The 25,461-nt window shown below is 42.6% G+C and overlaps 2 protein-coding genes across 4 annotated transcripts in view; one reads left to right on the plus strand and one right to left on the minus strand.

Annotated features, from left to right (window-relative positions):
- DEPDC4 (DEP domain containing 4) overlaps positions 1-2,259 on the plus strand; it is a 21,792-nt gene extending 19,533 nt beyond the window's left edge. The window contains 1 exon segment of the mRNA XM_073327416.2: positions 216-2,259. Within this exon segment, the coding sequence (XP_073183517.2) occupies positions 216-391 (176 nt within the window). The 3' untranslated portion in view covers positions 392-2,259.
- The window catches only part of ACTR6 (actin related protein 6), a 27,352-nt gene extending 3,157 nt beyond the window's left edge, over positions 1-24,195 (minus strand). Inside the window, exons 1-11 of one of the 3 annotated variants that reach the window (XR_012156693.2) lie at positions 24,039-24,195; positions 20,337-20,454; positions 19,742-19,810; positions 18,143-18,266; positions 15,743-15,878; positions 15,606-15,662; positions 14,130-14,228; positions 13,867-13,945; positions 10,730-10,901; positions 9,473-9,611; positions 223-328 (exon numbers count right to left, since the gene is read on the minus strand). Coding sequence is in view for 2 of the 3 variants with exons in the window: in XM_073327417.2 (XP_073183518.1) it covers positions 6,781-6,910; positions 9,473-9,611; positions 10,730-10,901; positions 13,867-13,945; positions 14,130-14,228; positions 15,606-15,662; positions 15,743-15,878; positions 18,143-18,266; positions 19,742-19,810; positions 20,337-20,454; positions 24,039-24,106 (1,191 nt within the window). In the remaining variant the exon portion in view is untranslated. Of the gene's footprint in view, positions 1-41; positions 329-5,743; positions 6,911-9,472; positions 9,612-10,729; positions 10,902-13,866; positions 13,946-14,129; positions 14,229-15,605; positions 15,663-15,742; positions 15,879-18,142; positions 18,267-19,741; positions 19,811-20,336; positions 20,455-24,038 lie in introns of those variants that run through there. The other 2 variants (XM_073327418.2, XM_073327417.2) reach the window with 2 other exon arrangements.
- Between the last annotated feature and the right edge of the window lie 1,266 nt (positions 24,196-25,461).

Below are 25,461 nucleotides of genomic sequence, written 5' to 3' on the forward strand. Positions count from 1 at the left end.
GAACATACAGGGATGTTTTGAAATCCCTATCCCTGGAAGTTTTTAAGAACTGGTTAGACAAACACCTGTTGGTTTACTTAATCCTGCCACAGCATCAGGGGTTGGACTAGATGATCTCTTGAGCTCCCTTCCAGCCTTACATTTATATGATTCTGCTATTAAATATATAAAAGTGTAATGTCTGTAAAATAATTCAAACCTTTTTTCCTATTAAGGCTTCACCTTTTGTCAGCGTTTGACTCCTGAAGAATTTGAAGACCAAAAGCAACAAACAAGGCACCATCTTCAAGAGTTGATTCAAGAGATGGACAGTAATCCCACCATTTCTCTGAAGCAGAAAAAGAAGCTATTTAAAGAATTCCAAAAGCATCATTCTGTAGCACTGTTGTAGTGATTTTGAAACTGAATGCGGTTTTGCACTATAATGGAATGTTTAAATGAGCCTCATCAACTATCGTTTTTAGAATGCTGACATAATGCTTATGAAGAGGACTCCTTTTCATAAGCATTAATTGTTAAAGGGTCGTATTTTTTTGAACAACCCCAATATTAGACATTGTTTTTCTACAGTAGGTAAGCATGCTGGGCCTCTATTGCTGCTCTAAGTTTAGAGTCTGGTGACATTTCTGTTGTGAAAACTGTCTGAGTTAATAGTCTGACTGAAATTCTGCATTTAAAGCACTTTTACTCTGACTTAAGTGTGAGTTAAATTTCTAAGTATTTAAAATTTAGTATGTCTGTAGTTCATTAAATTTAATCTAGTTCTAGGACTTATCTACACGGAGAGTTGGTGTGCATACAGTGCATTAGTTGGGGAGTATGTCAAAGTGCACTATGGAACTTTCAATGCACCATAGCAGCATCCACATGGAAAATTAATATGCCGCAATCTAGTGTGCTGTGTGTGTTCACATACTAACTTGCCACATGGACAAGCCCTCGGGGATCTGTAGGGCACAGCTATAACTGTAACTGTGTGCTGCAGAGAACGGACCTTAGGTTGGTGTACACTAGAGCCCTGCGCAGTACTTTTTTTTTTTTTTTTAAAAAATCCCACTCCCACCCACTCCCCCATTGTTTCTTGCATTTTTATCCCACTCCCACCTTAGAACTCACAAGAGAGACAGATTCCTCTATTCTACAAGGGAAAAAACCTGTCAAGTATATTACATAAAGTATGGAATTCAGCCACAATTTTACCACCAAAAGAGTAACACCTCTTGCTTAAACCGTGTAAAAAATACTTGTAAAAAAACTCCTGGTATAATAGACATCAAATCTTTCTATCCCTCACTTAAATTTAAGTATTAAAAGTTTTGAAGTGTTTTCTTGCAAATTACCACAGTTGTGTGGATTTTTGTTTTTTTACCCACCCAGTCTCACCCATGACAAAGTTATTATGGCAGCGGAACCTATAGGATCCCAGTCCCACCGCAGGGCTCTGTTCTACACCATAGAGACAGGGATGGGCAGGTTTGTGTAGTAAATGTCTGATACAGAAATGTTTGATTCCAGATTATAGCTGTGTATAGTGTGTTACCATAATGGTTCTTTGAGTAATTCTTAAATTATATTGTCCTATTAAGACTTAAATAATTGCCTTAACTGATATATTTGAAGTGTATATGTACCAGTTAAACACTTTAGTATGAGGCAATAACTCTTACCTGTGGAAATGTCTTACACACCCTTAGTGTTAGATTCCTGTTAAACTGATGAAAAATCTGAAGTAACTTTCTTCAGTTATTTTAGTTTTGGTTATGGCAGCTGAGTCCTTGGTATTTGCTGCTTCAAACATAGCCTGATTTATACCTTTTATGCACAGCTTGTGCTTTGTAAAATTCTGATTTAAAAACTTGCAGAATGTTGAGTAAAAGTTGAGGAGTAGATTACTTTATCTATGATGACCTCAGAAGTCTATGGGGAGGAGGGAAAGTGTGTGAGGTATAGCTTCAGTTCTTTATCTTCTCTCTACCTTCTACTATAATGCTATGAAACATTAATTTTTGGAAAAAATAGGATTTAGACACCAGCATTGAAATATACATTATAAGAATGGCTAAAATTTAGAAAGAGACAACCTAACATCTTGGGCTGCAGCACAGCTGTTTTTGAGGAAGGTTTTGGAACTTGAGTAGATTGCGTATGTGCACTTTTTAAAAAAATTTATCCTTAAATTGGTAGATCTACTGGAATGATCTTGTATTAGGAATTTAAAAATTAAGTGTCAGTGTATCGCTGTTATAAAGAATTGTGTAAGAGGATTGGGAAAAGATCAGTGTTATGACTTAAATTTCACATTAAACAAGTTTTAATGATGTACGTACTTAATACAAGTACAAATAAACCTCTGTAAATGACAAATTTTAAGGAGTGTCAATTACAAAACAAAGTCGTGATTTTGGAAAAAGCTTACACTGTCAGCTGACTCAAATCCAAACCAACAAGTAGTGTCGACACATTTGGAAGAGGAAGTGGCACATCCCACTTATTTAAGGGGTTGACATACTACACAGGGCATTACACTTTCTACAGCTGAAAAAATCTAGGAAGAGTTGCCAGAGCTGCTCAAGTACACTTTCCAGGACACTGCAAGTTCCAAAAGCACATTAAGCTACTTTAAAAGGGGTCGGATCATTTAAGTTGCCATTTACTTAAATCACTTACAATTATATGAGCAAGATTACTACTATACATCTGAAGGGTCTATAGTTTATTAATTCAGTAAAACAATAACCCATGGAATAAATCTTTCCTTAAGCTATTGCAGTGGCTTTGCTTTGACACTTAATTTCAAAATTAAGGTCTGCTTTACCTTTGTAGGAACTTACTGTTTCTACCGAGCAGTGGGGTGAACTAATCTTATGTAACATCTTGGCCAGTGAGAATGTTATACTAGTGGAGCCTCATTTTTCAGAGGTGTTGAGCTCCTACAACTCCTGTTTATTCTTTTATAGTGCAGTTTTGGTGTTCAGCCTGTGAAAATCAGGCCCTTACCCAATTAGGCACTTAGCAGGGTCCTACAACATTTGAGCCATGTCCTCTATGGGGGAGGAAAAAGCAGTCTCCCAATATTAACTGTGAGGCTTTCTGCTAAATGAAGTAGGAAGATGGGTTCAATTGGGGGAAGGGAGCCAGGCAACAAATAAGTTAGTACACTTCCAGTTTTTCACCATCAGTTATAATTTCAACCATACACCAGCATTCAAGGGAACTATATTAGACTTTTAAAAGTGCTTATCAACTATCTTTACCAATATTTGTGGCAGAACTACCTAGTTAAGGAATACTGCCTTTGCATCTTTTTAGTGAGAACGTACTCCCGCCATGGCAGCTACCAAATATGTTAATTAGAATAAAGTAATTATCCCAGGACTTTTCACTTGTTTGCAGTTTTGGAGTGGTGCTGGGGAAAGAATGAGAACTTATAAGAACAGCTTCTCTCAATACTGATAGGAAAAGGCTACAATTATGTTTCAGAATCCATGACTTCCACTGACCTCTGATATTTTCGGCCCTGGGGCTGGAACTCCCAACCAGCCCCGCCCTCACAGTTCCCAGCCCGAAACCGGGGGGGGACCCCATGCAGCTGCCCAGCCATGGCCCACAGCAGGCAGCTGGGGGACCCGTTGCAGCTGCCCAGCAGCAGGCAGACCCCTTGCATCTTCCCAGTGGGCAGCAGGGACTCCCCAGAGCTGCCCAGCTGCAGCCAGAGCCAGCAGTTGGGGGACCCTGCAGCTACCATCTGCCCAGACAAGGGGATCCTCACAGCAGCCCAGCCCAGGGGCAGGGGGACTCCAGAGCTCCCACGCACTGCACTGCTGAACCCACCTATCACTTCTGTCAGGGATATTTTTTTTAGTCAAGGACAGGTCACAGGCTGCCATAAATTTTATTTCCAATGACCTGTCCATGACTTTTACAAAAAAGATCCATGACAAAAACTTAGCCTTTGTGATGGATAACGTTCTGCTGCTGTCAAGAGGGCTGAGTACCTATTGCTATGGAAACAGTATTTTTACATTTCCTATTTTTTAGAAGTCTCACCTAAAACTCATTTCTGCCACTCCTGACATTATCTGCTTACAAATGCAGATCATACCAGATATCCACAAACTACACACTTTAAAATTTCAAATATCTAGTGTACTTACTATGTTTAAGATCTTAAGTGAGACTGTGTTTTGTAACTACTTGGTAGAAGAAAGTATTCTCACATGCAGTTTAACCTTCACCTTGTAACCAGATTTGTTAATTCAGAACTCAATGAAGTCTTAGGCTGCACATAAAATGGAGCTGTGGAAGACACTTTAAAATGGAATCTGATGTTCCTGCCTAGATTCCCACTTTGACTTCTTGGGGAAACAGAGGTTTTGCTATTCTTGTCTTGTCATTGCTTTGTCCCCAAGTGCCTGCTTTTAAATAGCATTAACTACAAGTTGTATAAAGTAGCAATTCTGAATGAAGGCACAATGAAATCCTACAGAGTATGTAGATACCTAACCCAGATCTTCAGACCCAGCTAGTGGCCCACAAGTTGCTCTGCCATGTCATTTCCATCTTCTGCAGAGTCCTGCCCCCTCCCTTTAAAGGGTCAAGAGCCAAAAAACATTTTGCAACCCAGAGGCAGTGCATCAAATATGACAAATTCTGGCCTTTGAATCAATATTTTAAGACTTTTCAGTTTTGACAGGAAATCACCGTCACTTAAGCCCTGCTTCTCTCCCCACGTTATAGTTCTTGGCTGACTCTTCGGGACTTTAAGGTTTGCTTGCCTTGTTAATCCACCTATTTGCAATTGTCTGTCATTGAATGGTAGCCACATGATTCCTTGTAATTGATGTCTAATTTTTTGAATGCTTATATGACCAACTGATTCCTACCCATTTGATTTTTTTTTGCTAACTGATCTAGCCTCACTGGGTAATCATTCATAGCGCCTTGTCACTTAAATCACTAATCATAGTCTGATGCTACTCAGAGCTCTATTGAATCATTTAGTTACTTCCCTTTTACCTGCCCAGCAGCCAGTACCGTGGGTGAGAGACGAACAGCACCTCCCCATGCAGGAGGTGGGGATGGAATAACCCTCCAGGCCTAGCATGGCTGCTGTGGTTCGCACCTACTGCACCCCATGTGGGTGCTTGGCTGATCCAAGCCTCATGAGAAGTAGGGAGAACTGCCCTGGACTTCTTAGTGCTGTGCCTTTCCTGGGGTGTGTCCAGTATTCACGCTGGCTGCTCCAACATTAGAGCTGGCTCACAACTGCCTATGCCCTGGCCTCCAATGTCAGTTTATTTCAATGGTAAATGTATCTTCACTTCAATTAAAAAAACCCCAAAACTCTACTTTATCTCCTTCTCACTCTTTCCCCTCCACTCCAGTCTTAAAACTCTGCCACCTCATTTCCACTAACAGCCAGCCCACCCTTTCACCACCTCAAATGGACCATATCTCTCTGAAGATCAGAGTCCATCTTAGTGACATTTATGTTCTTTAAACAGAATTAAATTAGTAGATCTCACTCTACCATTACTGGATTGTTCCATAAATCACTTCTAGTATTTTGTTGTAAAGTCACATGCACTCTGTTCAGTAACCAAGGATCCTCTTCCTTTCTGGTACATACAATACTTGAGATGCGGCAAGGAAAGAATGCTACAATATATTGCATGCAAAATGCAAAAGTGTAGCCTAGTCCAGGCAGTTTTTTCTTTTTTAAAAAAAGGAAACAGGACATACATTTCAAATTAATGAAATTATTTATTACATGAGAAAGTTAGATTAAGATGTTTTGCAAAGGCCAATTGGAAGTATGTTTAATTTTAATACATCTATAGCGGATATTCATGGCACTTGACACAGCTGATGGGTCTATCTCTGAAAGTTAACTATCTAAATTAAATGCAACAGAAAGGGAGAACAAAGGGGGGAGGTATGGAAGGACAAGGATTAAAATAGAGACCTGAGATGTTGGTGAACTATATACAACTCAAACTTCTTTTTATAATTTAATATTCAAATGTGAGTCCAGTAGTCAAAATAAACGGCAGAGTTAGAGTCAGTGCTGGAAGGCTAACAAAGAAGTTAATCTGGAGACTGAATTGTTTTTTCTAAACTATATATGGGAGCTGTGCAAAGGGTTAATCGCTGCTCTATAGCCTTACCCTAAACTTATAAAAAAGAAAAGTATTCAGAAAGTTGGGGTACAGTCCACACTGGAATAATTACACTTTGAGTTTAACCATTGTTTAACCATTCACGGAGATAATTTCAACCAGTCAAAGTAAGCCTTTCATAGGATTTTTTCCTCCCAGGACATGTTAAAATGAGCTCCAGGTTAAAGAGTATTTGATGCAGATTATTCTGCATACTATTTCAGTAAAAGACAATAGCATTCATCTTGGAAGAGAAAATAAAATTTAGACTAAAGCTTCATTTCTATACAATTGTTTTGCACTAATCTTCAAATATTTTTGTTTCATGCCATTAACAGTTTTTTTAACACTTTTTTAAAGTAAAATAACACAATTATTGAAAATTTTTAGTAAGGACAGAATCTAAAGATAAAATGACAAAGGGTGATATATAACATATTAGTCTTCAGTGGTAGTTTAAAATCTGTGAAAATAAAGTTATTTGCACTAATTCATTGTACATTCCTAATTATAGGAAAGAAAGTTAGAACACAGTTCTAATTTACATAAAATAATTTGTAGTTCAAATAAGTTCCATTCAAAGTGAAATAGTGGAGTATCACTATATATCCAAATGTGGCACTTAAATATCAAATTTCTCTTCACAAATACAGTGTCCATTTTCTTCATAATCTTCTCTAGTTACTACCATATCCTCAAAATCATCATTTTCAGAAATCAACTTTCCACCTTCCCAAGAATAAGTAATAGGACTGGGGGGAAAAAAAGTTACCACACAAGTTAGTTTTAAATACTTCAAATTATGTAGTAATTTGAAAAAATGAGATCATCATTTTAGGGCTTTTACTTAGAAATTAGCCACAACCATTAATAAAATGTAAAACCAGAAGACATTATGCCTATACATCAGGACAATCTGTTGAAAAACTGCATTCATTAGAAAGATGCAGTGGGGGCCTGGCTCAGAGTATTCCAGATCTTTTTAGTGGGTTTATGAAAATTTTAAATTGGTAACCATGTATTTTTTAGGAATGGTGAGTGAGTCCTGCATTGAGCTTCAGCAGCAAATATTTGATGAAAACTGTTACAAGTTCATTGTTGGTGCTATACCTCACCCAAGTGATATTTTCAAAATGACAGTGTCCATTTAAGGAAATCAGAACAACTTAATTGGGCCAAAGAATGGTGGTGAATTGGTATCAGAACTCATTAGATGACAGTGAGAGCAGGATTTCTATTAAACAAAAGAACCTTTATATAGCTAGATCACAGATCTATACAGTAACTCCTCACTTAACACTGTAGTTATGTTCCTGAAGAATGTGACTTTAAGTGAAACGTTAAGCGAATCCAATTTCCGCATAAGAATTAATGTAAATAAGGGCGGGTTAGGTTCCAGGGAAATTTTTTTTTGCCAGACAAAAGGCATTATATACAGTTTAAACAAGCAATTTAATACAGGTATAAGTTTTAAACAATTTTAAACAAGCAATTTAATACTACAATCATCATTGCTGAGTATGAAGCTTGGTTGAGATGCTGGAGTTAGAGAGTGGAAGAGGGTGGATTATCCGGCTGCTCCTCTTGCTGAACTTTCTGAACTCGAAAAAACATATCTAGAGATTGTTGTTTTGCTTTCCTTTTTTTTTTCTTGGTAAGTTTCTTTATAGCAAGTCATTAGATGACCAACTCCCCTAATCACTTTTGAGCTGCGTTCCCTGTCAGGGTCGTCATCATTCAACCCTCAGCCCGCCCACTCCACCCCTTCCCCCAAGCCCTCACCCTTGACCTGCCTCTTCTCCCCTCCCCACCCCACCTCCTTCCCCTTTACTTTGCACACCTCCCCCCTCCCTTCTGAACGCAGCAAGCCGAGTCCTCGCTTCTCCCCCCTCCCTCCTGCCCGAGGCAATCAGGTGGTTTGCAGCATTTAGGAGGCAGGAGGTGCGCAGGCTCCCCTTCCCTCCCCGCCCCCTGCCCAGGGCAATCAGCTGGTTTGCAGTGTTCAGGAGGCACGGGAGGGAGGGACGGGGAGCCTGTGCGTGGAGTCCTTGCTCCCGCCTCCTAAATGTCACAAGCCAACTGATTGCTGCATGCAGGAGGCGGAAGGTGAAGATGCTGATCTATGGGGTCTGCCGGCGGGTGGGAGGTGCTTGGGGGGGGGGAGGGGGAGGAGGCATAGGGAGGCTGCCAGCTGTGGAGAAAGCAGGCAGCCAAACAACATAATTGTGGACCACTGCACAACTTTAAATGAGCATGTTCCCTAACTGATCAGCAACGTAACAATGAAACAACGTTAACCGGGATGACTTTAAGTGAGGAGTTACTGTATAGGAGAGTGATCACACGTTTAGCAGAAATACAGAGGCTTCCGTTTAAAACTGTTTTATTACATCAGGCATGTACCAGTTATTTGATCATCACGTTTTAAGGTTCCTCAAAGAGGCCAAATAACTAATTTCCATGGGTAGAGAATGTTTTCCTCTTAAAAAAAAAAAAAATCAACACACTTCACATTTACAAGGCTAACTTTAAAAAAAAAAAATCTGATCAAGTTATTCTTTAAAGGTGAATGGCTTGTACTAACAAAACTGGTTTGGAGCCAGTGGGTATGATACAGTGTTTAAGCATTTGGTTGAAAGGAATGTTTCAAAACTAAGGTTCAAATTCGAGCTGGCCTTCCATCCTTCCACAGTAGATAAAATTCCCATACAATGTATTTATTTGGTGGGGGAATCTTTAGGATGAGACTTTGAACCTACATTCTCGCTACTCTGCACAGACATTAATGATTCCATAATGATTTTGAGAGAGGTGAATATCTGCCCTGGCAACTCCTGACACTGTCAGTCATCCACCCCGTTGCTACTCTCCAAATCCCAGAAGTGCTGCAGGTATCAGTGATATGGTATGTATAATGTTTATAACACTCAGGAATTCTTCAGAATAAGAGATGTGAAAATAATCCCCCGGATCTTGCAAACACATATGCAACTGGTTAACTTTGCTGCTGTGGATGGTTTCATTGATTTCAATGGAACTACTCACAAAAGTAAACTTAAGCACACATGTAAGTGTCTGCAGGATTGCAGCAAGCACAATATAGCTCTGCAAATGCACTTTAAGTACTGAGTTACAACATCCTTCTGGTTCAGTTTTGGGCCACCTGAACAGATTAAGTTAAATGATGGAATATAAAGATGACACAGATAAGCATCTTTAATTAACAGAAGGAATTCTACTTTACAATTTCTATTCTGTTAGGAGAACCAAACAGAAAAATAGATGCATTTTTATTTATATTGTTTAGGACTTACTTTTCTGGCAGAACAACAGAAACATCATAATCAGTTGGAGTGAGGCATCGAACTTCAGAGTAGACTCGATCCCTGAAGCCTGGGAAAAGGGTATTTCCCCCAGTCAGAACAATATTCTTGAAGAAGTGAGGCTGCATTTCTTTAAACAAAACCAAAACATAAGTATTTAGTGATAACAGCTTAAGATTCTCTAATTTCTTCATGAACTTTAAGTTAAAGTGGACAAGAATTAAAACTAATGTTTTTAACTATGCTTTAGATAATGTTCTACATATATTAAATACATACTGGTTATATTTAGAGAAAGGGTATTGCATGGATAACTGTAAGCCATAGAATGTGCACATATCAAGAGGCTCCACTAATAAGCTGATAATCACAAGTGTGAAACTAGTTTTCTTGTGTGATGGGTGTATTTGATGAACTGCACCCTTTTTAAATAAGAAAACTTTCATTAGTGTCCCTCTGCTTTGTGTGGCTTTCAAAATTTGTCTTTTAGAAATTTATTATTAAAAAAATGTTGGATTTCATGAACACTCTCAAACAGCCCAGTTTAGGGGAAAGAAATACAGTAGTATCAACGTCCAAGAGATTTTAATTTTCATATTTTTAGAATGAATGTAATTTTGTGGCTCTGATGCTACAGCTGTGAAGTGACACCACATAGTCATGAACATTTTCCCCTGCAGAAGTTTGGCCATATTCATTAGAAATGTATCTACACACCTAGTAACATGATAATGCACGTTACAATTGTTGCTTCCACAGAATACAACACAGCCAGAAGGGTGATTAGTTTTCATTTTTAAGATTCAGTGGCCTCATTTGCCAGCATATTGTGGCCAGCATGAATTCCCTCCTCCCCCAACACTAAAGGCATTTTAAAATAAAAATGAAATTAAGTTCAAGTGCAGCTATGAGGATTCCATCCTCAGAGGAAAGAATTCAATGTGGTTGTGTTTTGTACTGGAAAATGAACTCATGAGGTTTCCATCCATATTGTTATACTTTATCTGAAGCACAAACAGAAACCAATCAGCTTACCAGAGTGAGCAAGCATTTCCACAACAGGAAATACTACAGGAAACTGCAAAAGAGCTCTGGACATTCACAAGGAGTTAAAACTGTTGCACTTTTAATTAATTTTTAGTTCTTTAATGCCTGGCACAAAGTATGCTAAGCTTCTCATACACTTTGGATTCTAACAAAAATATTCAGACTTCAAGAATACATTTCAAAACATTGCAACCACCATACCTTCAGGCAAGTTCTGAATTGAATAAACAATGGCTTCAGGAATTCCCATTTCTTGAATGCCAATATCTGAAGGATGGAAGAGAATTTCTGGAACAGCAAATCTCTCGTTTGCTAGACGAAGTATTTGTTCCCCAGTCTTGTATTTTCCACTTAACACCATTTCTTCCCTTGGCTAAATTAGGCAGACATGAAGGATAACTACCTCTTAAAAATGGAAGAACATACACAAGAGTAACAACTTTATCTGATCTCATAGTTTACATATTCTTTACCTGTTATGGATGTTTTGAAGGTAATATTTTCTATAGATTGAGTCATGTATCATGCACAAGTCTTTGGGAGCAGACATCTGTTCCAGAATGCTTTGTAATCCCTTACTCTAGTCTTTAAGCATGAGAATTGTGTCCGATGTTTACTTTTTACTGCCATACTGAGCAGACAGTGATGTCAACATGAAAGCATTTTGGTGCTGCATTTTTGACGGAGCCCCATTCCAGCCTCTGCACTGACACCTGCAGTTTTGCCTAAGCAAGATTAGTGCACACTTAGGTACTTTTGAAAATTTTACTCTACTTCTCTAAATGACACTACTAATAAGCAATTTTGCAAAGTCTAAGTATTAGATTTGTGTTATTCTAGCAGGAGAACATTTTTTTCACCCTCATAACTCAAAAAAGATATTTGGATCCTTGTGAAAAATATATTGCCATAGGATGGAGTACAGGCATGGAAAATTTCAGCCCTAAAAGGTGAGTTATGGACAAAAGAAACAGGACACTATAATGGAAGACAGTATCCCTTCCTTAATTATCTCAATTTCTATTGGTAATCATGCTAATAAAATTCATCCAAAACACATATTGACTACAAGGTAAGCGTCTGAGTTCTAGGAAGTAGCAAAACTTCTCAGGATAGCATATGAAAACAGCTGAAAGATATCAGAATCAGAATTGTGCCTTATGACTACATTTTGATATAGAACTATTAAATTACAGCCAAGGAAGTTATATTTAACTAGGCTTGGCAGCATTGGATTGTAAAATTGATAACTGTCAGCAAACGTCATTTCAGCTGATACACTGAAATAAACAATACTGAAATCAACAAGAAAAATAGTCACTAACAGTTGGGGTACCTGCAGAGATCGGTTGTCACTAGCCACGAGGAGAGCCTTTTGCAGCCCTGCTGTTACAGGAGTGAGTGAGGGGGTTCCCTGTGTTGTCTCAGGGCTGGTGACACCTGATTGCTGCAGACACAAGGCACAGTGGCAAGGCTGCAGTCCTGGCAAGGCAGAGCAGAGGCTCCTAGCCATAACGACTGCAAGGAGGGGGCGCCCAAGCCCCTGGCTGTGTGGGAGGCCACACAGCTGCTGACTGGCTTCTGGGGCAGTGAAAGGAGCCCTCTGCAGCCCCAATGGCACGGACCCCTCTCACTTACAAGCTGGGAGTCTCTGCTCTGCCCTGCCAGGACTGCAGCCTTCCCCACACTTTGCACCTGCTGATATTGGGTGTCACTGGCCCCAGGATCTGCAGCTCCACTATCATGGGAGTGAGAGAGGAGGGCCATGACAGCAGAACTGCAGAGGGCTCCCTGCACAACAGTGGGGCCAGTGAGACCCGATCCCTGCATGCCCAAGGTGTGTGGGAGGCTGCAGTTGTCCTGGCTCAATGAAGCAGTGACCCCTAGCTAGGACTGCAAGGAGTAGGATGAGCTGGCGGCTACAGGGAACCAGCTCCTGCCCAGTGAGTGAGTGGGGCCAGTGACAAGGGATCCCTGCAGGCACAAGGTTCAGGGAAAACTGCAGTCCTGACTCCACAGAGCAGAGATGCCCCGCCAGGACTGCAAGGAGGAGGAGGGGGAGGAGTTGTCATTTCGAATGGCTCTATCCCCAGGCAGGAGCCATTCAGTAGCAGCCAGGGACATGTCCTCCTCCTTGCAGCCCTGTCCCAGGGTGTCTGCTGTGCCCCACCAGGACCCCAGCCTTCCCCACACCATGGGCCTGCAGGGATCCAATGTCACTGGCTCCACAGCTATGCAGCGAGCCCTCTGCAGCTCCACTGTCATAGCCTCACTTGCTCACTCACCAGCCAGGAATATGGGCAGGAACTGCGCAGCAGTGGGGTGGTCTCCCACACAGCCAGAGCCTCATCCTTCTGCTTACAGTTCTGGGCAGGGGTCCCTGGTCCATCAGGCCAGGCCGACCACAGCCCGCCCCTGCACCTTGCCCTCTGGTGTCTTGGGCCCTTTGGCTGCACAGGGAGCCCCCTGCAGCCATGCTGTCAGCACTGCCCTAACCCCAACCCTACTCCCAAATGCAAAAATAAAAAAGTTAAAAATAATATAATTAAAAATCATATTAGAAAAAAATGAAAATCAAATTCTGCCACGCCTAATTATAGCTAGGGCTACAAGTCTTTCAGGAAGGTCACGGACGTCATGGAAAGTCACAAAATCCGTGATCTCTGTGACTTCTGCACCGACAAGTCTGGCTGTCCCCAGGGCTGCCTGAGCAGCTCAGGCAGACTTTGGACCAGCCACACCGGCCACTGGTCGGCTGGCCCCAGGCAGCTGGTCCCGGACTGGTCCCCGGGCCGCCCTGTCCTCCGGAGCAGCAGTGGTGGGAGTCTCCCCCCGAGCACCTAAGTTTTAGTTAAGGGTATTTATATAGTACAAGTCATGGACAGGTCAGGGGCTGTTACTTTTTGTTTATTGCCCATGACCTCTCCATGATTTTTACTAAAAATACCTGTGACTAAATCGTAGCCTTAATCATAACCATATAACAAGCAACAGTTTTGAGAAGGTAATCAAAATTAGGACATAACATACTTCAAATTTTTCACTGGAATGAGAAATACAGGGTTAAATTGAGATACTGAGCCTATGGTATGACAGTTGATTTTCAAATGTTGGATAAAATATCTGAGAATATCTACATGACTTTGAAAATTCGTTAAACTTGGACCCCTATGTCACTTACATTTTTTTGGAAAATTTTACTCATTGACTCCTAATGCAGAAATTACTACCAGTCAGTACCACCAAAAAAAAAAAAAAAAAATCCACCCCTCCCCTCTCACGATCAAGGAAGAAGAGGAAAACAGAGTATTTCAGAAAAGGCTGACAGTCATAATTACCTTACAAAACCCTTTTTTGATTGTGCTGAAGTCTGGCAAAACATAGTCTATCATTACTGTATTTTCTTCCCCTTTCAACCTGGAAAAGACAACAAACTTAGAATAGAACATAGCTAAAGTGTGCCAAATCCTGGAGGCCATACTCAGGTAAGAGTCTCTTTGACTTAAGGGTGAGTTTTACCTGAATACGGATGGTAGGATTTGGCTCTACCCAATTAGATTACTTGGACCTCCTTTCAAATTTGGCAATATAGTAAACTTACTTAGCAATCTCCATATCTTTGTAAAAATCCTGAGACACATAACATACATCTTCTTTCACTTGATTAATTACATGAGTTTCATCCATAACGTGTAGCTGCCTATAAAAAAATTAGGAAGAGTTAGAAAACAGATCAACCGGAACATATAGTATTTATAATTATTCTTTTTCACTATTGGTCAGTTCCTATAGTTTTCAAATTGCAAGAAGTTAACATTTTAGTATGTAGAGGTTTACATTAACTTACATATAAGCAGTTTTGACATGTAGAAATGAGAGGGTATTCTTTAAAGATTTTAATTTTATAGGACAGTTATGTGTATTCTAATAAATCAGCTGTGATGCAATTCCATAAATGCAAAACTACAAAAATAATATGTCCCATGTTCTGAACATCTGGATAGTAAAGACCTTATGGTTTACTCTTTAATCCAAACAACATAAAGCCATCAGCACTAAGAACTGTGGCCACGATCTTGCATCCGGTTCTCCTAGCAAAAACGCCTGCACAGGCTTAAGGGTCCATTACAGGAGATCCCAATACAGGATGCAAGCCTTAGTGCAGTGGTTCCCAAACTTTTTACTAAGGTGACTCACCAACTGCCTTTTGTCTTTTTTTGCGACTCACCATTACATATAAACATCTCCACCCTGGCACCATAATCCTAATCCCCACCCAGTGCAGAAGAGAGACCCCAAAAGAGGAGAGGTTGGAGAATGAGCCTGCCACACACTTTCTCTGCAGCAGCAGCATCTGCCTTGTGGGACTGGGCTACACTCTGGCCAATTGGTATTTGAGCGAGTGGTATGGATGAGGGACAGCAGAGCCAGACCTGAGTGGCACTGCAACCCCATGCACCTGGTCACAACACCCAGAACGGGGCATCAGGCCCAGCCCAGTGGGACAGAAGCCACTACTATGGGGTGACTGCAAGGCAGGCGCACTCTCTGACTGCACCCCTTCCTCCCAGGGCATCTCCTCCACACTGGGCTGGGGAAGTGTATGTTTACCTAGGGCCCCACAACCCATCTAGAACCTTCCTACAAACACTGCCTTAGTGAATTCTACTCACTGTTCAGGTGGAATTAAACTGTCAATTTCTCAGAGCTGGGCCATCTTATTTGTTAAGTGGAAATCTGGCTACAGCTTTATTACTATGACGACATCTCAAAAAAAAGTCATAGGGCCTGATTCTGTAATGTACTTAAGCATATGTGTAACTTGAAGCACGCAAGTAATGCCACTGAATGGGACTACTGACATCCTTAATATTATGCAACTACTTTAAGTACTTTGCTGAACTAGAGTCTTAAGGTGTTAAAATGGTAGCTGAAGCTCAAGATGTCATTTTACAGGCTTTCCTCTTCCTCAAAAAGGGCTTAATCCTAAACCCCTAATTAAGTTAATTAAAAGATGTCCATTGACTTTAATTGGCTTCTGACCAGGCCTCAAGTGTCTAAAGTTAGCACATTTTACCTGTAAGAAATGATCTCCTTTAGATGATTGGTTAAGAGCTTTCCTCCCACATTAATCCTAAAAAAAAATAAAAATCTGTCATTATTCGCTTCAGACGTATCAAAAAAAGCCACCCTTAAAGAAATAAGGCAATTTACCTAATAATTGCCTCTTTCTTCTTTTTACTTCTGCAGTAAGGTACAATATGTGTAAAGGAGTAGCCACTGTCCACAATGATACAACATAGTTCGGATGGATTGTCCCGGAAATATCTATGTGCACTGAGAGCCCCAGCTGAAACACAAAAATGCCAACCCATATTTATATATAAATCTAAAATGTATCTAAATAGATATAGTACCTATCCCATATTTTAGGTGCCTTTGGCAGATCTTTGGTAACTCAATACAGAATAGCTCCAGTAGTGTAATTTCACCCACTGCCAAAATTAATCAAACATAATACCCCACCTTCTCTCAAATATAACAGACTTTATCCAGCTCTGTCCTTCCCAAAAGCCCAAGTAGAATGATTTTGCAGTGTGCCCAGGTGATTCATAGATTCCAAGGCCAAAAGGGACTGTTTTGATCATCTAGTCTGACCTCCTGTCAGAACCTCCCAAAAACAATTCCTAGAGCATATCTTTCAGAAAAAGATCAAACCTTGATATAAAGGCTGTCCATGATGGAGAATCCACCACATTTGGTAAACTGTTCTAATGGTTAAGTACTCACTATTAAAAATGTATGCCATATTTCTAGTATCAATTTGTCTAGCTGGTCAATTTTCAGGTTCTTTTTCATTCCCACAGTGCTTTATATAAAGGAGTAACTTAATCAGGCATTGAAATACAGTCACTCCTGGGGTGGAATGTGACAACAATTCTAATAGAAACACTACACAAACTCAATGGGGGATGTTGGAAGGGAAGCATACCTTTTAAAATGCTTGTTGTACAACAATTATATAGCTTTCCACACATATTCCTTGACCAGGAAGCTATATTTTCAGTTAGAGGTAATATTTGAACGCTATAATTATTTACCTCATTAATCTAAAAAAATTCTGAAAAAGTGAGATTACAAGTGGTCTTCACTCTGTATACAAAAAGATTCTTCTTTGCATTTATTTAAACTGAAAAGCATCAAGATAAGGAAATAAATCTCTATCCCATCTTTTAATTGTGGTATTCCATTTGGCATTTTAAGATCTTGTTTAAAGCTCTTAACAGTTCCATTACATTCCCTTTTTAAAATACATGTAAAGAAATCCACTTGAGAGCATGCAAAACAAAATATTATTTTTCCCACTTGAAAGAACTGACAATCTCAAGATGACATTTTCAAAAAAGAATTAAAAGTGGTCTGAGGAACCACACTGTCCATCCCCTAAGTTTTCATTGAGTATTTGTGGTACTGACTGGTAGTGATTTCTGCATTAGGAGTTTTCTTACCTTATCTATGAGGCTGTATTAAGTCAATGTTCAGTTGTACACTTTTGAAAAAAACACCCATAACATTTTGTTCAGAGTTACAAACATTTCAGAATTATGAACAACCTCCATTCCCAAAATGTTCATAATTCTGAGGTTCTACTGTACTGCCAAAGAGGAAACATACAAACACAGGGCCCATTTATTTATTCTGCTCCCATTTATGTCAATAAAAGATGACCATGCCCACAGTGTCCTATGTGTAATAAATTCACAAGAATAGTTTATATTAAGTCTATGTTCAGTGACCCCTGAATATTTGAAATATTTTTCAGAAACAAAGGAAACTGCAACTATAAAACATTCCCCAGAAAAAGGTAAAACATTTATTTTATATGTTCAAGTCTAAGATAGATGACTATTATTTCAAGGCCAGTTTTAAAAAAAGAAAGCAACACATCTTTCCTATCATTTCAGCATAACACTACCAGTACTGAATTTTGTTTAAAACGTGACTGAATTGCTTACAAAGACCCTCCTCACATGCACTGCCAAGTCATCTCTCCCCTACTTTTATATCATCATCAGAAAGGGCACTATATGAGGAGTCATGTCACCAATTTCATGTGTTCTGCAGGATAGGATGTATTATATAATTGTGGCAATGTATTTCATGGGCCACTTCGAAAAGTGAATGAGAACTGTCAGAAACTCCATACAAATCTAGCCAAGAAACAAGCAGTAGTGCAGTCTCTTTCACATACTACCTCATCTCAAGAAGTCTCAAACACTCCTGTCATCAGAAGCCAACTTAAAAACAGAACCCTGACAGAAAGGAGCTGCAACACAAAAGTGACTTTCTACCTACACTGATTTTCCCCCTATTTCACTTTGTGTTTCTTGCTGTTACATATCAGAATCCTCTCACTAAAGTATCAAATATAGAGGAATACAGAACAAACATTAGATGTGTATGCACAATTTAATATAGGTTAGAGAAATAAAAAGTTACATACTGCTCTACAGAGTCAGGGAAATAAATGAAGTAATTTTCTTGGCACATTATTTTTAAATTGGGAAGTTAGCCTGGAGCACATTAATGCAGAGCAACAAAATATATACTCACCATTTACTCTAAGAACTGCTTGAAACTGATATTCTTCAAATAAAATTTCATTCATAGAGTCTTGTATTGAACTGAAGTTAAAATAAGGTTCAGTAATAATAATATTTGTATCTACAAAGTCCACCTAGGGGGGGAAAAAAAAAAGTTGTGTTCCCAAACAACATTTTAGAAACCACTATCCATACTACTTACATTTTGTGGTATGTAACAACCACCATGCTCTATAAAATTGCCCCCTGGCCTATTATAGATATCATTGCTACTAGCTGCTTGTGGCACATGGGTTTGAGGGGGGGGAAAAAAAAACTAACAAGAAACAGTATGTGCACTGTCACTGCTACACCACGTGTTAAAATTTTTCAGGGCAGGACAGAATTCCTTCATTTCCCTGTCCAGTGCCCTTATTTTTAATGTTGTGGCTCTTAAGAACAACCTATACCTTTATCTTTCTTCTACACTTCAATGGGTAATAATAAAAGAGTATTTAAAGTGTATACAAGAAACTTTACCCTAGTCCTACTAACTACAGGAGACAATTTATCTTCAGAACTGCCACTTGTATAGAAGCTTGGCTCCTCTAGTAACCTGGGTAATATCCTAGCCGCAGTGAAGTCAACAGCAAAACTCACACTGACTTCAGTAAGGCCAGGATTTCACCCCTGCTCTTTCTGCACTTACTCAGTTCTCAGACTTTCTAAAACAGGCCTTCACTAAGGTGCTTTCACCATAACGGGACTCAACGGGAACTAGAACACACAGGTCAACAGTTCCTTTCTTTAGTGCTCACTCTGCAAACCAGTACCAAAACCATGGCAATAATGAGTATCCTTAATGAACCCAGTAGTTTAAAATCTTAAACCAGCCCAATTTTCCCACCCAAATCTATACAAAGAGATATTTTGAGGAGTTATTTCGCTCCCAACATCTTCCCCTTTGAGTACTGTAAAGACCAGCTTTATGAGTTAACAACATTGTATTTATTTCTTATGAAAAAAAATGAAGGCTAGAGTCGCTCACATTCTTTTCGTGCTAAACCATGTTGGTGTGGTGAGCAAAATAATATTCTATTAATACACTTTATAAATTCAACTTATTCGTCATAAAAATGAGAAATTAATATGCAGAAAATGGCTACTTGATTCTACAAGAGACTGTCACAATGTAAATCTCAGCCCTTCTTCTACTTTTGTAACTGTCTCCTTCATGCAACAAAACCTGGCTCTTCAAGTAAGTTTACTAATTAAGTCTATGAAAACAATTATCAAGTAACTTTTACTAGCTGAAGCACCAATCTTGCAAACACACGTTTAACTTTACTCAGGTGACTAGTCCTACTCAAGTCACCAAAACTACTTGCATGAGTAAAGTTAAACATGGGCTCTAGTTTGCAGAGTCATGGCCTGAGTGAACTGAGCTCAAAATCATATGTAACTCAATTTTCTAAATTTTAGGTGTGAGTCCTTGTTGAATATTCCTGCAAAATTCATAAATTGGTGAATTCACCATTATATCTGTGATTTTTGAATATTTTTGTATTACTTCTATTAATTGTTTTGAATCTGTATTTATAGATTTTTGTATCTTAAGTGTTTTAGTTACCTGATACATTTCCTTTCCAAAAAGGTAGTCCCAAACCTGTCTCTGAACATCCCAGTTCACCAAGTAACCCTGTGGAAGTTTTGAGGGGGGGTGGGGTGGGGTGGGGGAGGAAGACATTATTTATTAGACAACATTGCATATTTATTAACTACTTCAAATCTGCAAAATTTCAGGCTTCCATCAGTAATTGTTAGATGGACTGATAATCTAACAAAATTCACAAATAAGAGCTGCTTCTTTAAGATTATGGAAGCCTTTCCAAACCTATTTAAAGGGGTAAATGTTGTGCAGCTACAAGCAAGAAGATCCAAAGATAAGTGATACTGTACCTCTGTTGTTCTCTATCATTTAGTTTAAATTATTGCATAGTAAGTTTACCATATGAATCATGCTTCCTAAATTAGTATCTGGTGGCAGGTTATAGAAGCCACACTTCATGCTTGATACTGAAGCTACACTGCTGTATCTGATGTTTGTTTTAAATATTATTTATGCCTCTACAGTTGTAACATATTGCATGTAATAAACATAAATATTGCTTAACCCACAGCCTTTAACAGACTGCATTGCTAAAACTATAAAGCATCTTAATTACCTTCTGAAAAGGGAGAATGTAAAAGAGTCCAGAGGGATCTTTAATTTCATCCAGTTGATTGGCTGTAAAAGTTTTCAAACGTGCTGTTTTTGATCTAAACTGGCAGTTGGGAATAACACTGAAAAAAAGTTAAGAATGTTTTCTTGCACATTGTATCATATATGATATAAAACAATCATACTGTGCATTTTCACATCATTTCCATAAATACTTCCTTTTCCATAATATTCTGTAACTGTATTTTTTAGAAAGTAGCAGTTACCCTGGTTACTGCAACACCACAAGATTGTTTTATTGTCTTGCCAATGACAACATGTAGAATCAAACAGTAGGTGCTAAATGAAATTACAGAAACTTCCAACCACAGGTTAAGAACGTTTTCCTTCCTTAACAATCACATTTTTTTTGTTGCAAACTGTCCTGAGGCAGTTGCCCAACACTCAATGGTCTGAGCCTAGGATACATGAAAAGATCACTTAAGGCTATTAGATAAGGAGCACATTCAATAACTACAGGAAGTTAAAGCAAGAAAAAAAACAACAAATTAGAAATAAATTCCCTCCACTTTATTTTTTTTAAACAGCGGAGGTGATTAACCCATTAGAACAAACTGCCAAGGAAATGGTGGAATCTCCATCTCTTGATGTCTTCAAGGCTGGATGCCTTTTTCTGGAAGATATGTTTTAGTTGGCAAGGTACAGGGTTAACTAACTGAAGCTTTCCAGTACCGGGGTGTGAAAGCTGTTGCTACACTTTGTGTGAAACCTAAGAAGAAGGGAGCTTCCTGCTTTGAGAATTTCCTCAGCCTTCCCTGGGGTTGCCAACTTTCTACTGGCACAAAACCAAACACCCGAGCCCTGCCTCTTCCCCACGGCCCTGTCCCCCGCTCACTACATTCCCCGTCCCTCCCTCATTTTCACTGGTCTGGGGCTGGGGTGTCAGAGGGGATGAGGGCTCCAAATGGGGGTGCAGGCTGTGGGGTCAGAAATGAAGGGTTCAGGGTGCAGGAGGGGGCTCTGGGCTGGGGCAGGGAATTGGGGTGCAGGAGGGGGGTGAGGGTTCTGGCTGGGGGTGTGGGCTCTGGGGTGGGGCTGGGTGTGAGGGGTTTTGGGTGCAAGAGGGGGCTCCAGGCTGGGGGTGGGCGCCTTGGGATTCAGAATGTGGGAAGGGGCTGTGGGTTGAGGCAGGGGGTTAGGATGTGGGAGGTGTGAGGGGTCTGGGCTGGGGGTGCTGGCTCTGGGCTGGGGCTGGGATGAGAGGTTTGGGGTGCAAGAGGAGGCGCCAGGCTAGGGGGTGGGGCCGAGCAATTTGGAGTGTGGGAGGGGGCTGTGGGTTGAGACTGGGGGGATCGGGGCTCTGAGGTGGGGCTGGGGATGAGGGGTTCAAGGTGTGGATGGGGGTGCAAGGGGGTGAGGGCTCTGGGGTAGGGCCAGGGATGAGGGTTTTGGGGTGCAGGAGGGGGCTCTGGGTTTGGATGGGGGCTCAGAGTTGGGGCAGCAGTTTGGGGCACGGGCTTACCTCGGGTGGCTCCCAGTCAGCAGCGCAGCAGGGCTAAGGCAGGCAGGCTGGCTGGCTGCCTGTCCTGGGGCATGGCGCTGCGTCCTGGAAGTAGCCAGTAGGTCCAGCTCCTAGGTGGGGGGGGGGGCGGGAGAGGCAGGAGTCTCCATGGCGCGCACTGCTCTCCCCCGTAGGGACCAGCTCCCATTGGCCAGCCAGCCAATGGGAGTGAGGAGCTGGTGCTCGGGGCGGGTGCAGCGCGTGGAACCTCATGCCCCCCCGCCTAGGAGCTGGACATTCTGTCCGCTTCCAGGGCACAGTGCAGTGGGTCTAGCCTGCCTTAGCTAAGCAGCACCACCAACCGGATTTTTAGCGACCCTGTCAGCGGTGCTGACCAGAGCTGCCAGGGTCCCTTTTCGACCAGGTGTTCCAGTCAAACACCGGACACCTGGTCACCCTAGCCTCCCCACTCCTGGACTGCCCCACCCGCAGCCGCAGCACTTATTCCCCTTGCAACGCAGGCAGCAGCAGCTGTATTGCCAACTTCATGAGATCAAAAATCATGAGTCGGACCCCAAAAATCATGAGATTGGCCCAAAAATCATGAGATTTTTAAAAAAAGATTACATTGTGTTTTTAGGTCAGTCTCTTGATTTTTGAACTCCCCCTACCCATCCCCCGGTATATGCATGTGACAATTAGTACTGCTGCTCACTCTCCCACATGTATTGGATAAGGTGATTTTGGCTCCTGCTGCAGGAGCCCTCGCCCTCACATACCGTTCTCCTTCCAGCAATTAATCCTGTCTCCACCCAACCCAGCTCAGTTCAACCTCCCAGCCCCCATCGTCACTGCCCCATTAGATCAGCTCCCCTAACCCATCAAACCTCACTGCCCTCAGTTCACCCTCCCAGCTCTCACCCGATCAGCTCAGAACTCACTATTAATACAGCCCTCCAACCCCATCAGCCCTCACCCTCCTCACTTAAGTCCCCAGGCCATAATTCAACCCTCTCAGCCTCACCCCTGCTCCTCTTAGGGTTCTTCACCCACCCCAGACCTGGGGAGGCTACAGTGGGGTCCCCTCTCTCACTTCCCAGGCTGATATTCGGGAACCTAGGCTTCCCCCTGGCTGAGGCTGACAGCAGGGAGCCCCCGAGCTGATTGACAGCGGGGAGCCCAGATCAACCAGGGCTGGTTGACAGCAGGAGCCCAGGTAGCTGTAGCTCCTGCTGTCATCCCTGGTTGGCTGACAGCAGGAGCCTCTCCACATGGTTACCTGCGCTCCCGCTGTCAGCCTGCCCTGTCCCGGGGGCAGGCTGACAGCAGGCGCCTCACCTCACAGGGACTTCATGAGGAGGGGTTCCTGCAGTCACCCCCAAGTGGCTGTGGCTCCTGTTGTCATCCTGACAGCAGGCAGTCCGGCCGCCAGAGGTAGACTAAGGACCAAGCCTGGCTGATAGCAGGAGCCCCAGCTGCCACAGCACATTCTAGGTAAAATTAATCCTGACTAATGATCTGGAGCACAGGCTCAAGCACTCAGGGACAAAAAACAGGGAGTGCTCAGCACCCACCAGCCACAGCTGTTTGGGGGCAGGGTCTCCAATCAGCTATCTGGCCGGTGGGGAAGGCGCTTGGGGGAGGGCAATGAGGAGCAAGCGGGAGTGGGGAGCCTCCAGGAAGGGGGCAGAGCGGGGACAGGGCTTTGGCGGAGGCGGAGTGGGGCGGGGCCTCGGGGGCCCACTGCCGCTCGGGAAACATAAAAGTCTGCGACTGGGCGGTGGGGCGTCTGGGGACAGAACATTGACCTGGGAGGATTTTTATTTTCAGCCGTGGATGTTCCCGTGAGTCGGGCACAACTTTACTCAGAAATCGCATCTCTCACGCTTAATTTCGGAGAGGCGGCATGGCCGCAGCCTCAGCACCGGGGCGGATGTACCGGGCTCACAGGCTCCTCCTGCGGGGCCGAGCGGCAGCCCGCAGCGCAGGGGGACAGGCCGGGCCCGGGCCTGCAGCAGGAGCCGCCTCGCCACTTTTCGGAGCTAGAGCCGACAGACCAACGGAGCCTGAGGGGCAGGGGCCGCCCTCCCAGGCTCTCTCGGGAGCAGGGACCTGGCGGCGGCGGCTCTTTTCCGTGCGTGGCGCCGAGCAGCGCAGCGCAGCCGCCCGGGCTCCGGGCTCTCGGCGGCGGGTGCCGGGTCTCACCTGACATGCTCGTGGCTGTAGCCGATCTTGGCATTGTAGGCGCCGTTATCCAGCACCAGCGTCGCCATCTTCTTTCCGGCCCCGCCTCCGCCTCGTCGGCGGGCGGCTCATCTGTGCTTACCATAGAGTCTGAGCGGCGGGCCGTGTGCGCTCTGCATGATGGGGAGCAGGAGGACTCCGGGCGGGCGCCTGCCACAGCTCGAGGGCTGCCGCGGGGAGATCGCGTGCCTCGCGCGAGAGGACTGATCACACGTGGTGTTCAGTTCCGCTTTCCGCCATGACACTGGAGGCAGAGCCCTGAGAGGCCCGGCCTGGGGGGAGGCGGGGAAGAGTCGCCGCCTCTGGTTCTGATGCGTCTCGCGCGAGGGCGCGGCTCTGCACCTGCTGTAGCTTTACCTGGGGGAGGAGGCGCTGCGCCCGCGCCCGCACGGGCGGGGAGGCACAACGGGGTCGGGGGTGCAGAGTCTTTCCACCCCACCCCGGGGCTCGCCGCCCAGCCGCTGCTAGCGCCCCGCGAGCTGCGCTGCCGCTTGTGGGGACTTTGTTCTGGGATTTCTAGTGGCAGCGAGAGCGGCACCGGCTCGCCCCTCAGCCCGCTCGCTTCTTCCCTGGGCGTCCCTGATATAAACGTGTCTGTGGTGAAATCTCTGTGCTACGCTTTATGGGGGAGAGGTGGGGAGAGGCAGACTGCAAAGTAGCCTGATGCTAATGGGTGTAAATCCCTCTCCGCAGCCGCGAAGAGGATATTATTGGTTCAGCCACAAAACAACCTAGGGAAACACAAGCAAGTAACCACATCCGTTGCATTAAGGAGAAAAGAATTGAGACTCGCTGCTCCGTGGTATAGCATCAAAGACACTTGAGCAACTCAGCCAAAGGTCGGGGTGAGTAGGGTAGCAGGCACTTGAGAAATTCTGAAACTAAGATTTAAAGGGGGGAAAATTGCTTCTGCAGCAGTTTAGAAACAGGACAGGTGATAGATTTTAATATCTTAAATGAAACTTCTGTTGTCACTAACTGCAAGGTAAGAAATATGTAGTTAAACTTACAAACTAGAATAGCTTTAAAGGAGAACTATAGAAGGTAAAGTGAGTTTCTGCTCTTATTGATTCTCTTTTCTTAATGGAAAAAAGAATGATTGAAAGGGTTCTGTTAATTCCCCCCCCCCTTTTTTTTTTTAAACAAGAGAAATTCAGGTCTTTTTTTATCTTGGCAGATCTTGGTTAGTGGAGTGCTACTGATATTGATACATCGAGACAAGGATCAGAGCAGTAGAAGGAGAAAGGAACTTTGAGTCAGATTGTTAACAAAACAAATATGAAGCAAACTTTTAAATACCTGTTTAATATTCTGAAGTAACTCATGGGGGAAAGGATTCAATATCTCTGCTTTTGATTAAGATCTGATTGCTCATAATATACAT

This window comes from Lepidochelys kempii, chromosome 1 (genome assembly GCF_965140285.1).
Source record: "Lepidochelys kempii isolate rLepKem1 chromosome 1, rLepKem1.hap1, whole genome shotgun sequence".
In the NCBI taxonomy this organism is placed as follows: Eukaryota; Metazoa; Chordata; order Testudines; family Cheloniidae; genus Lepidochelys; species Lepidochelys kempii.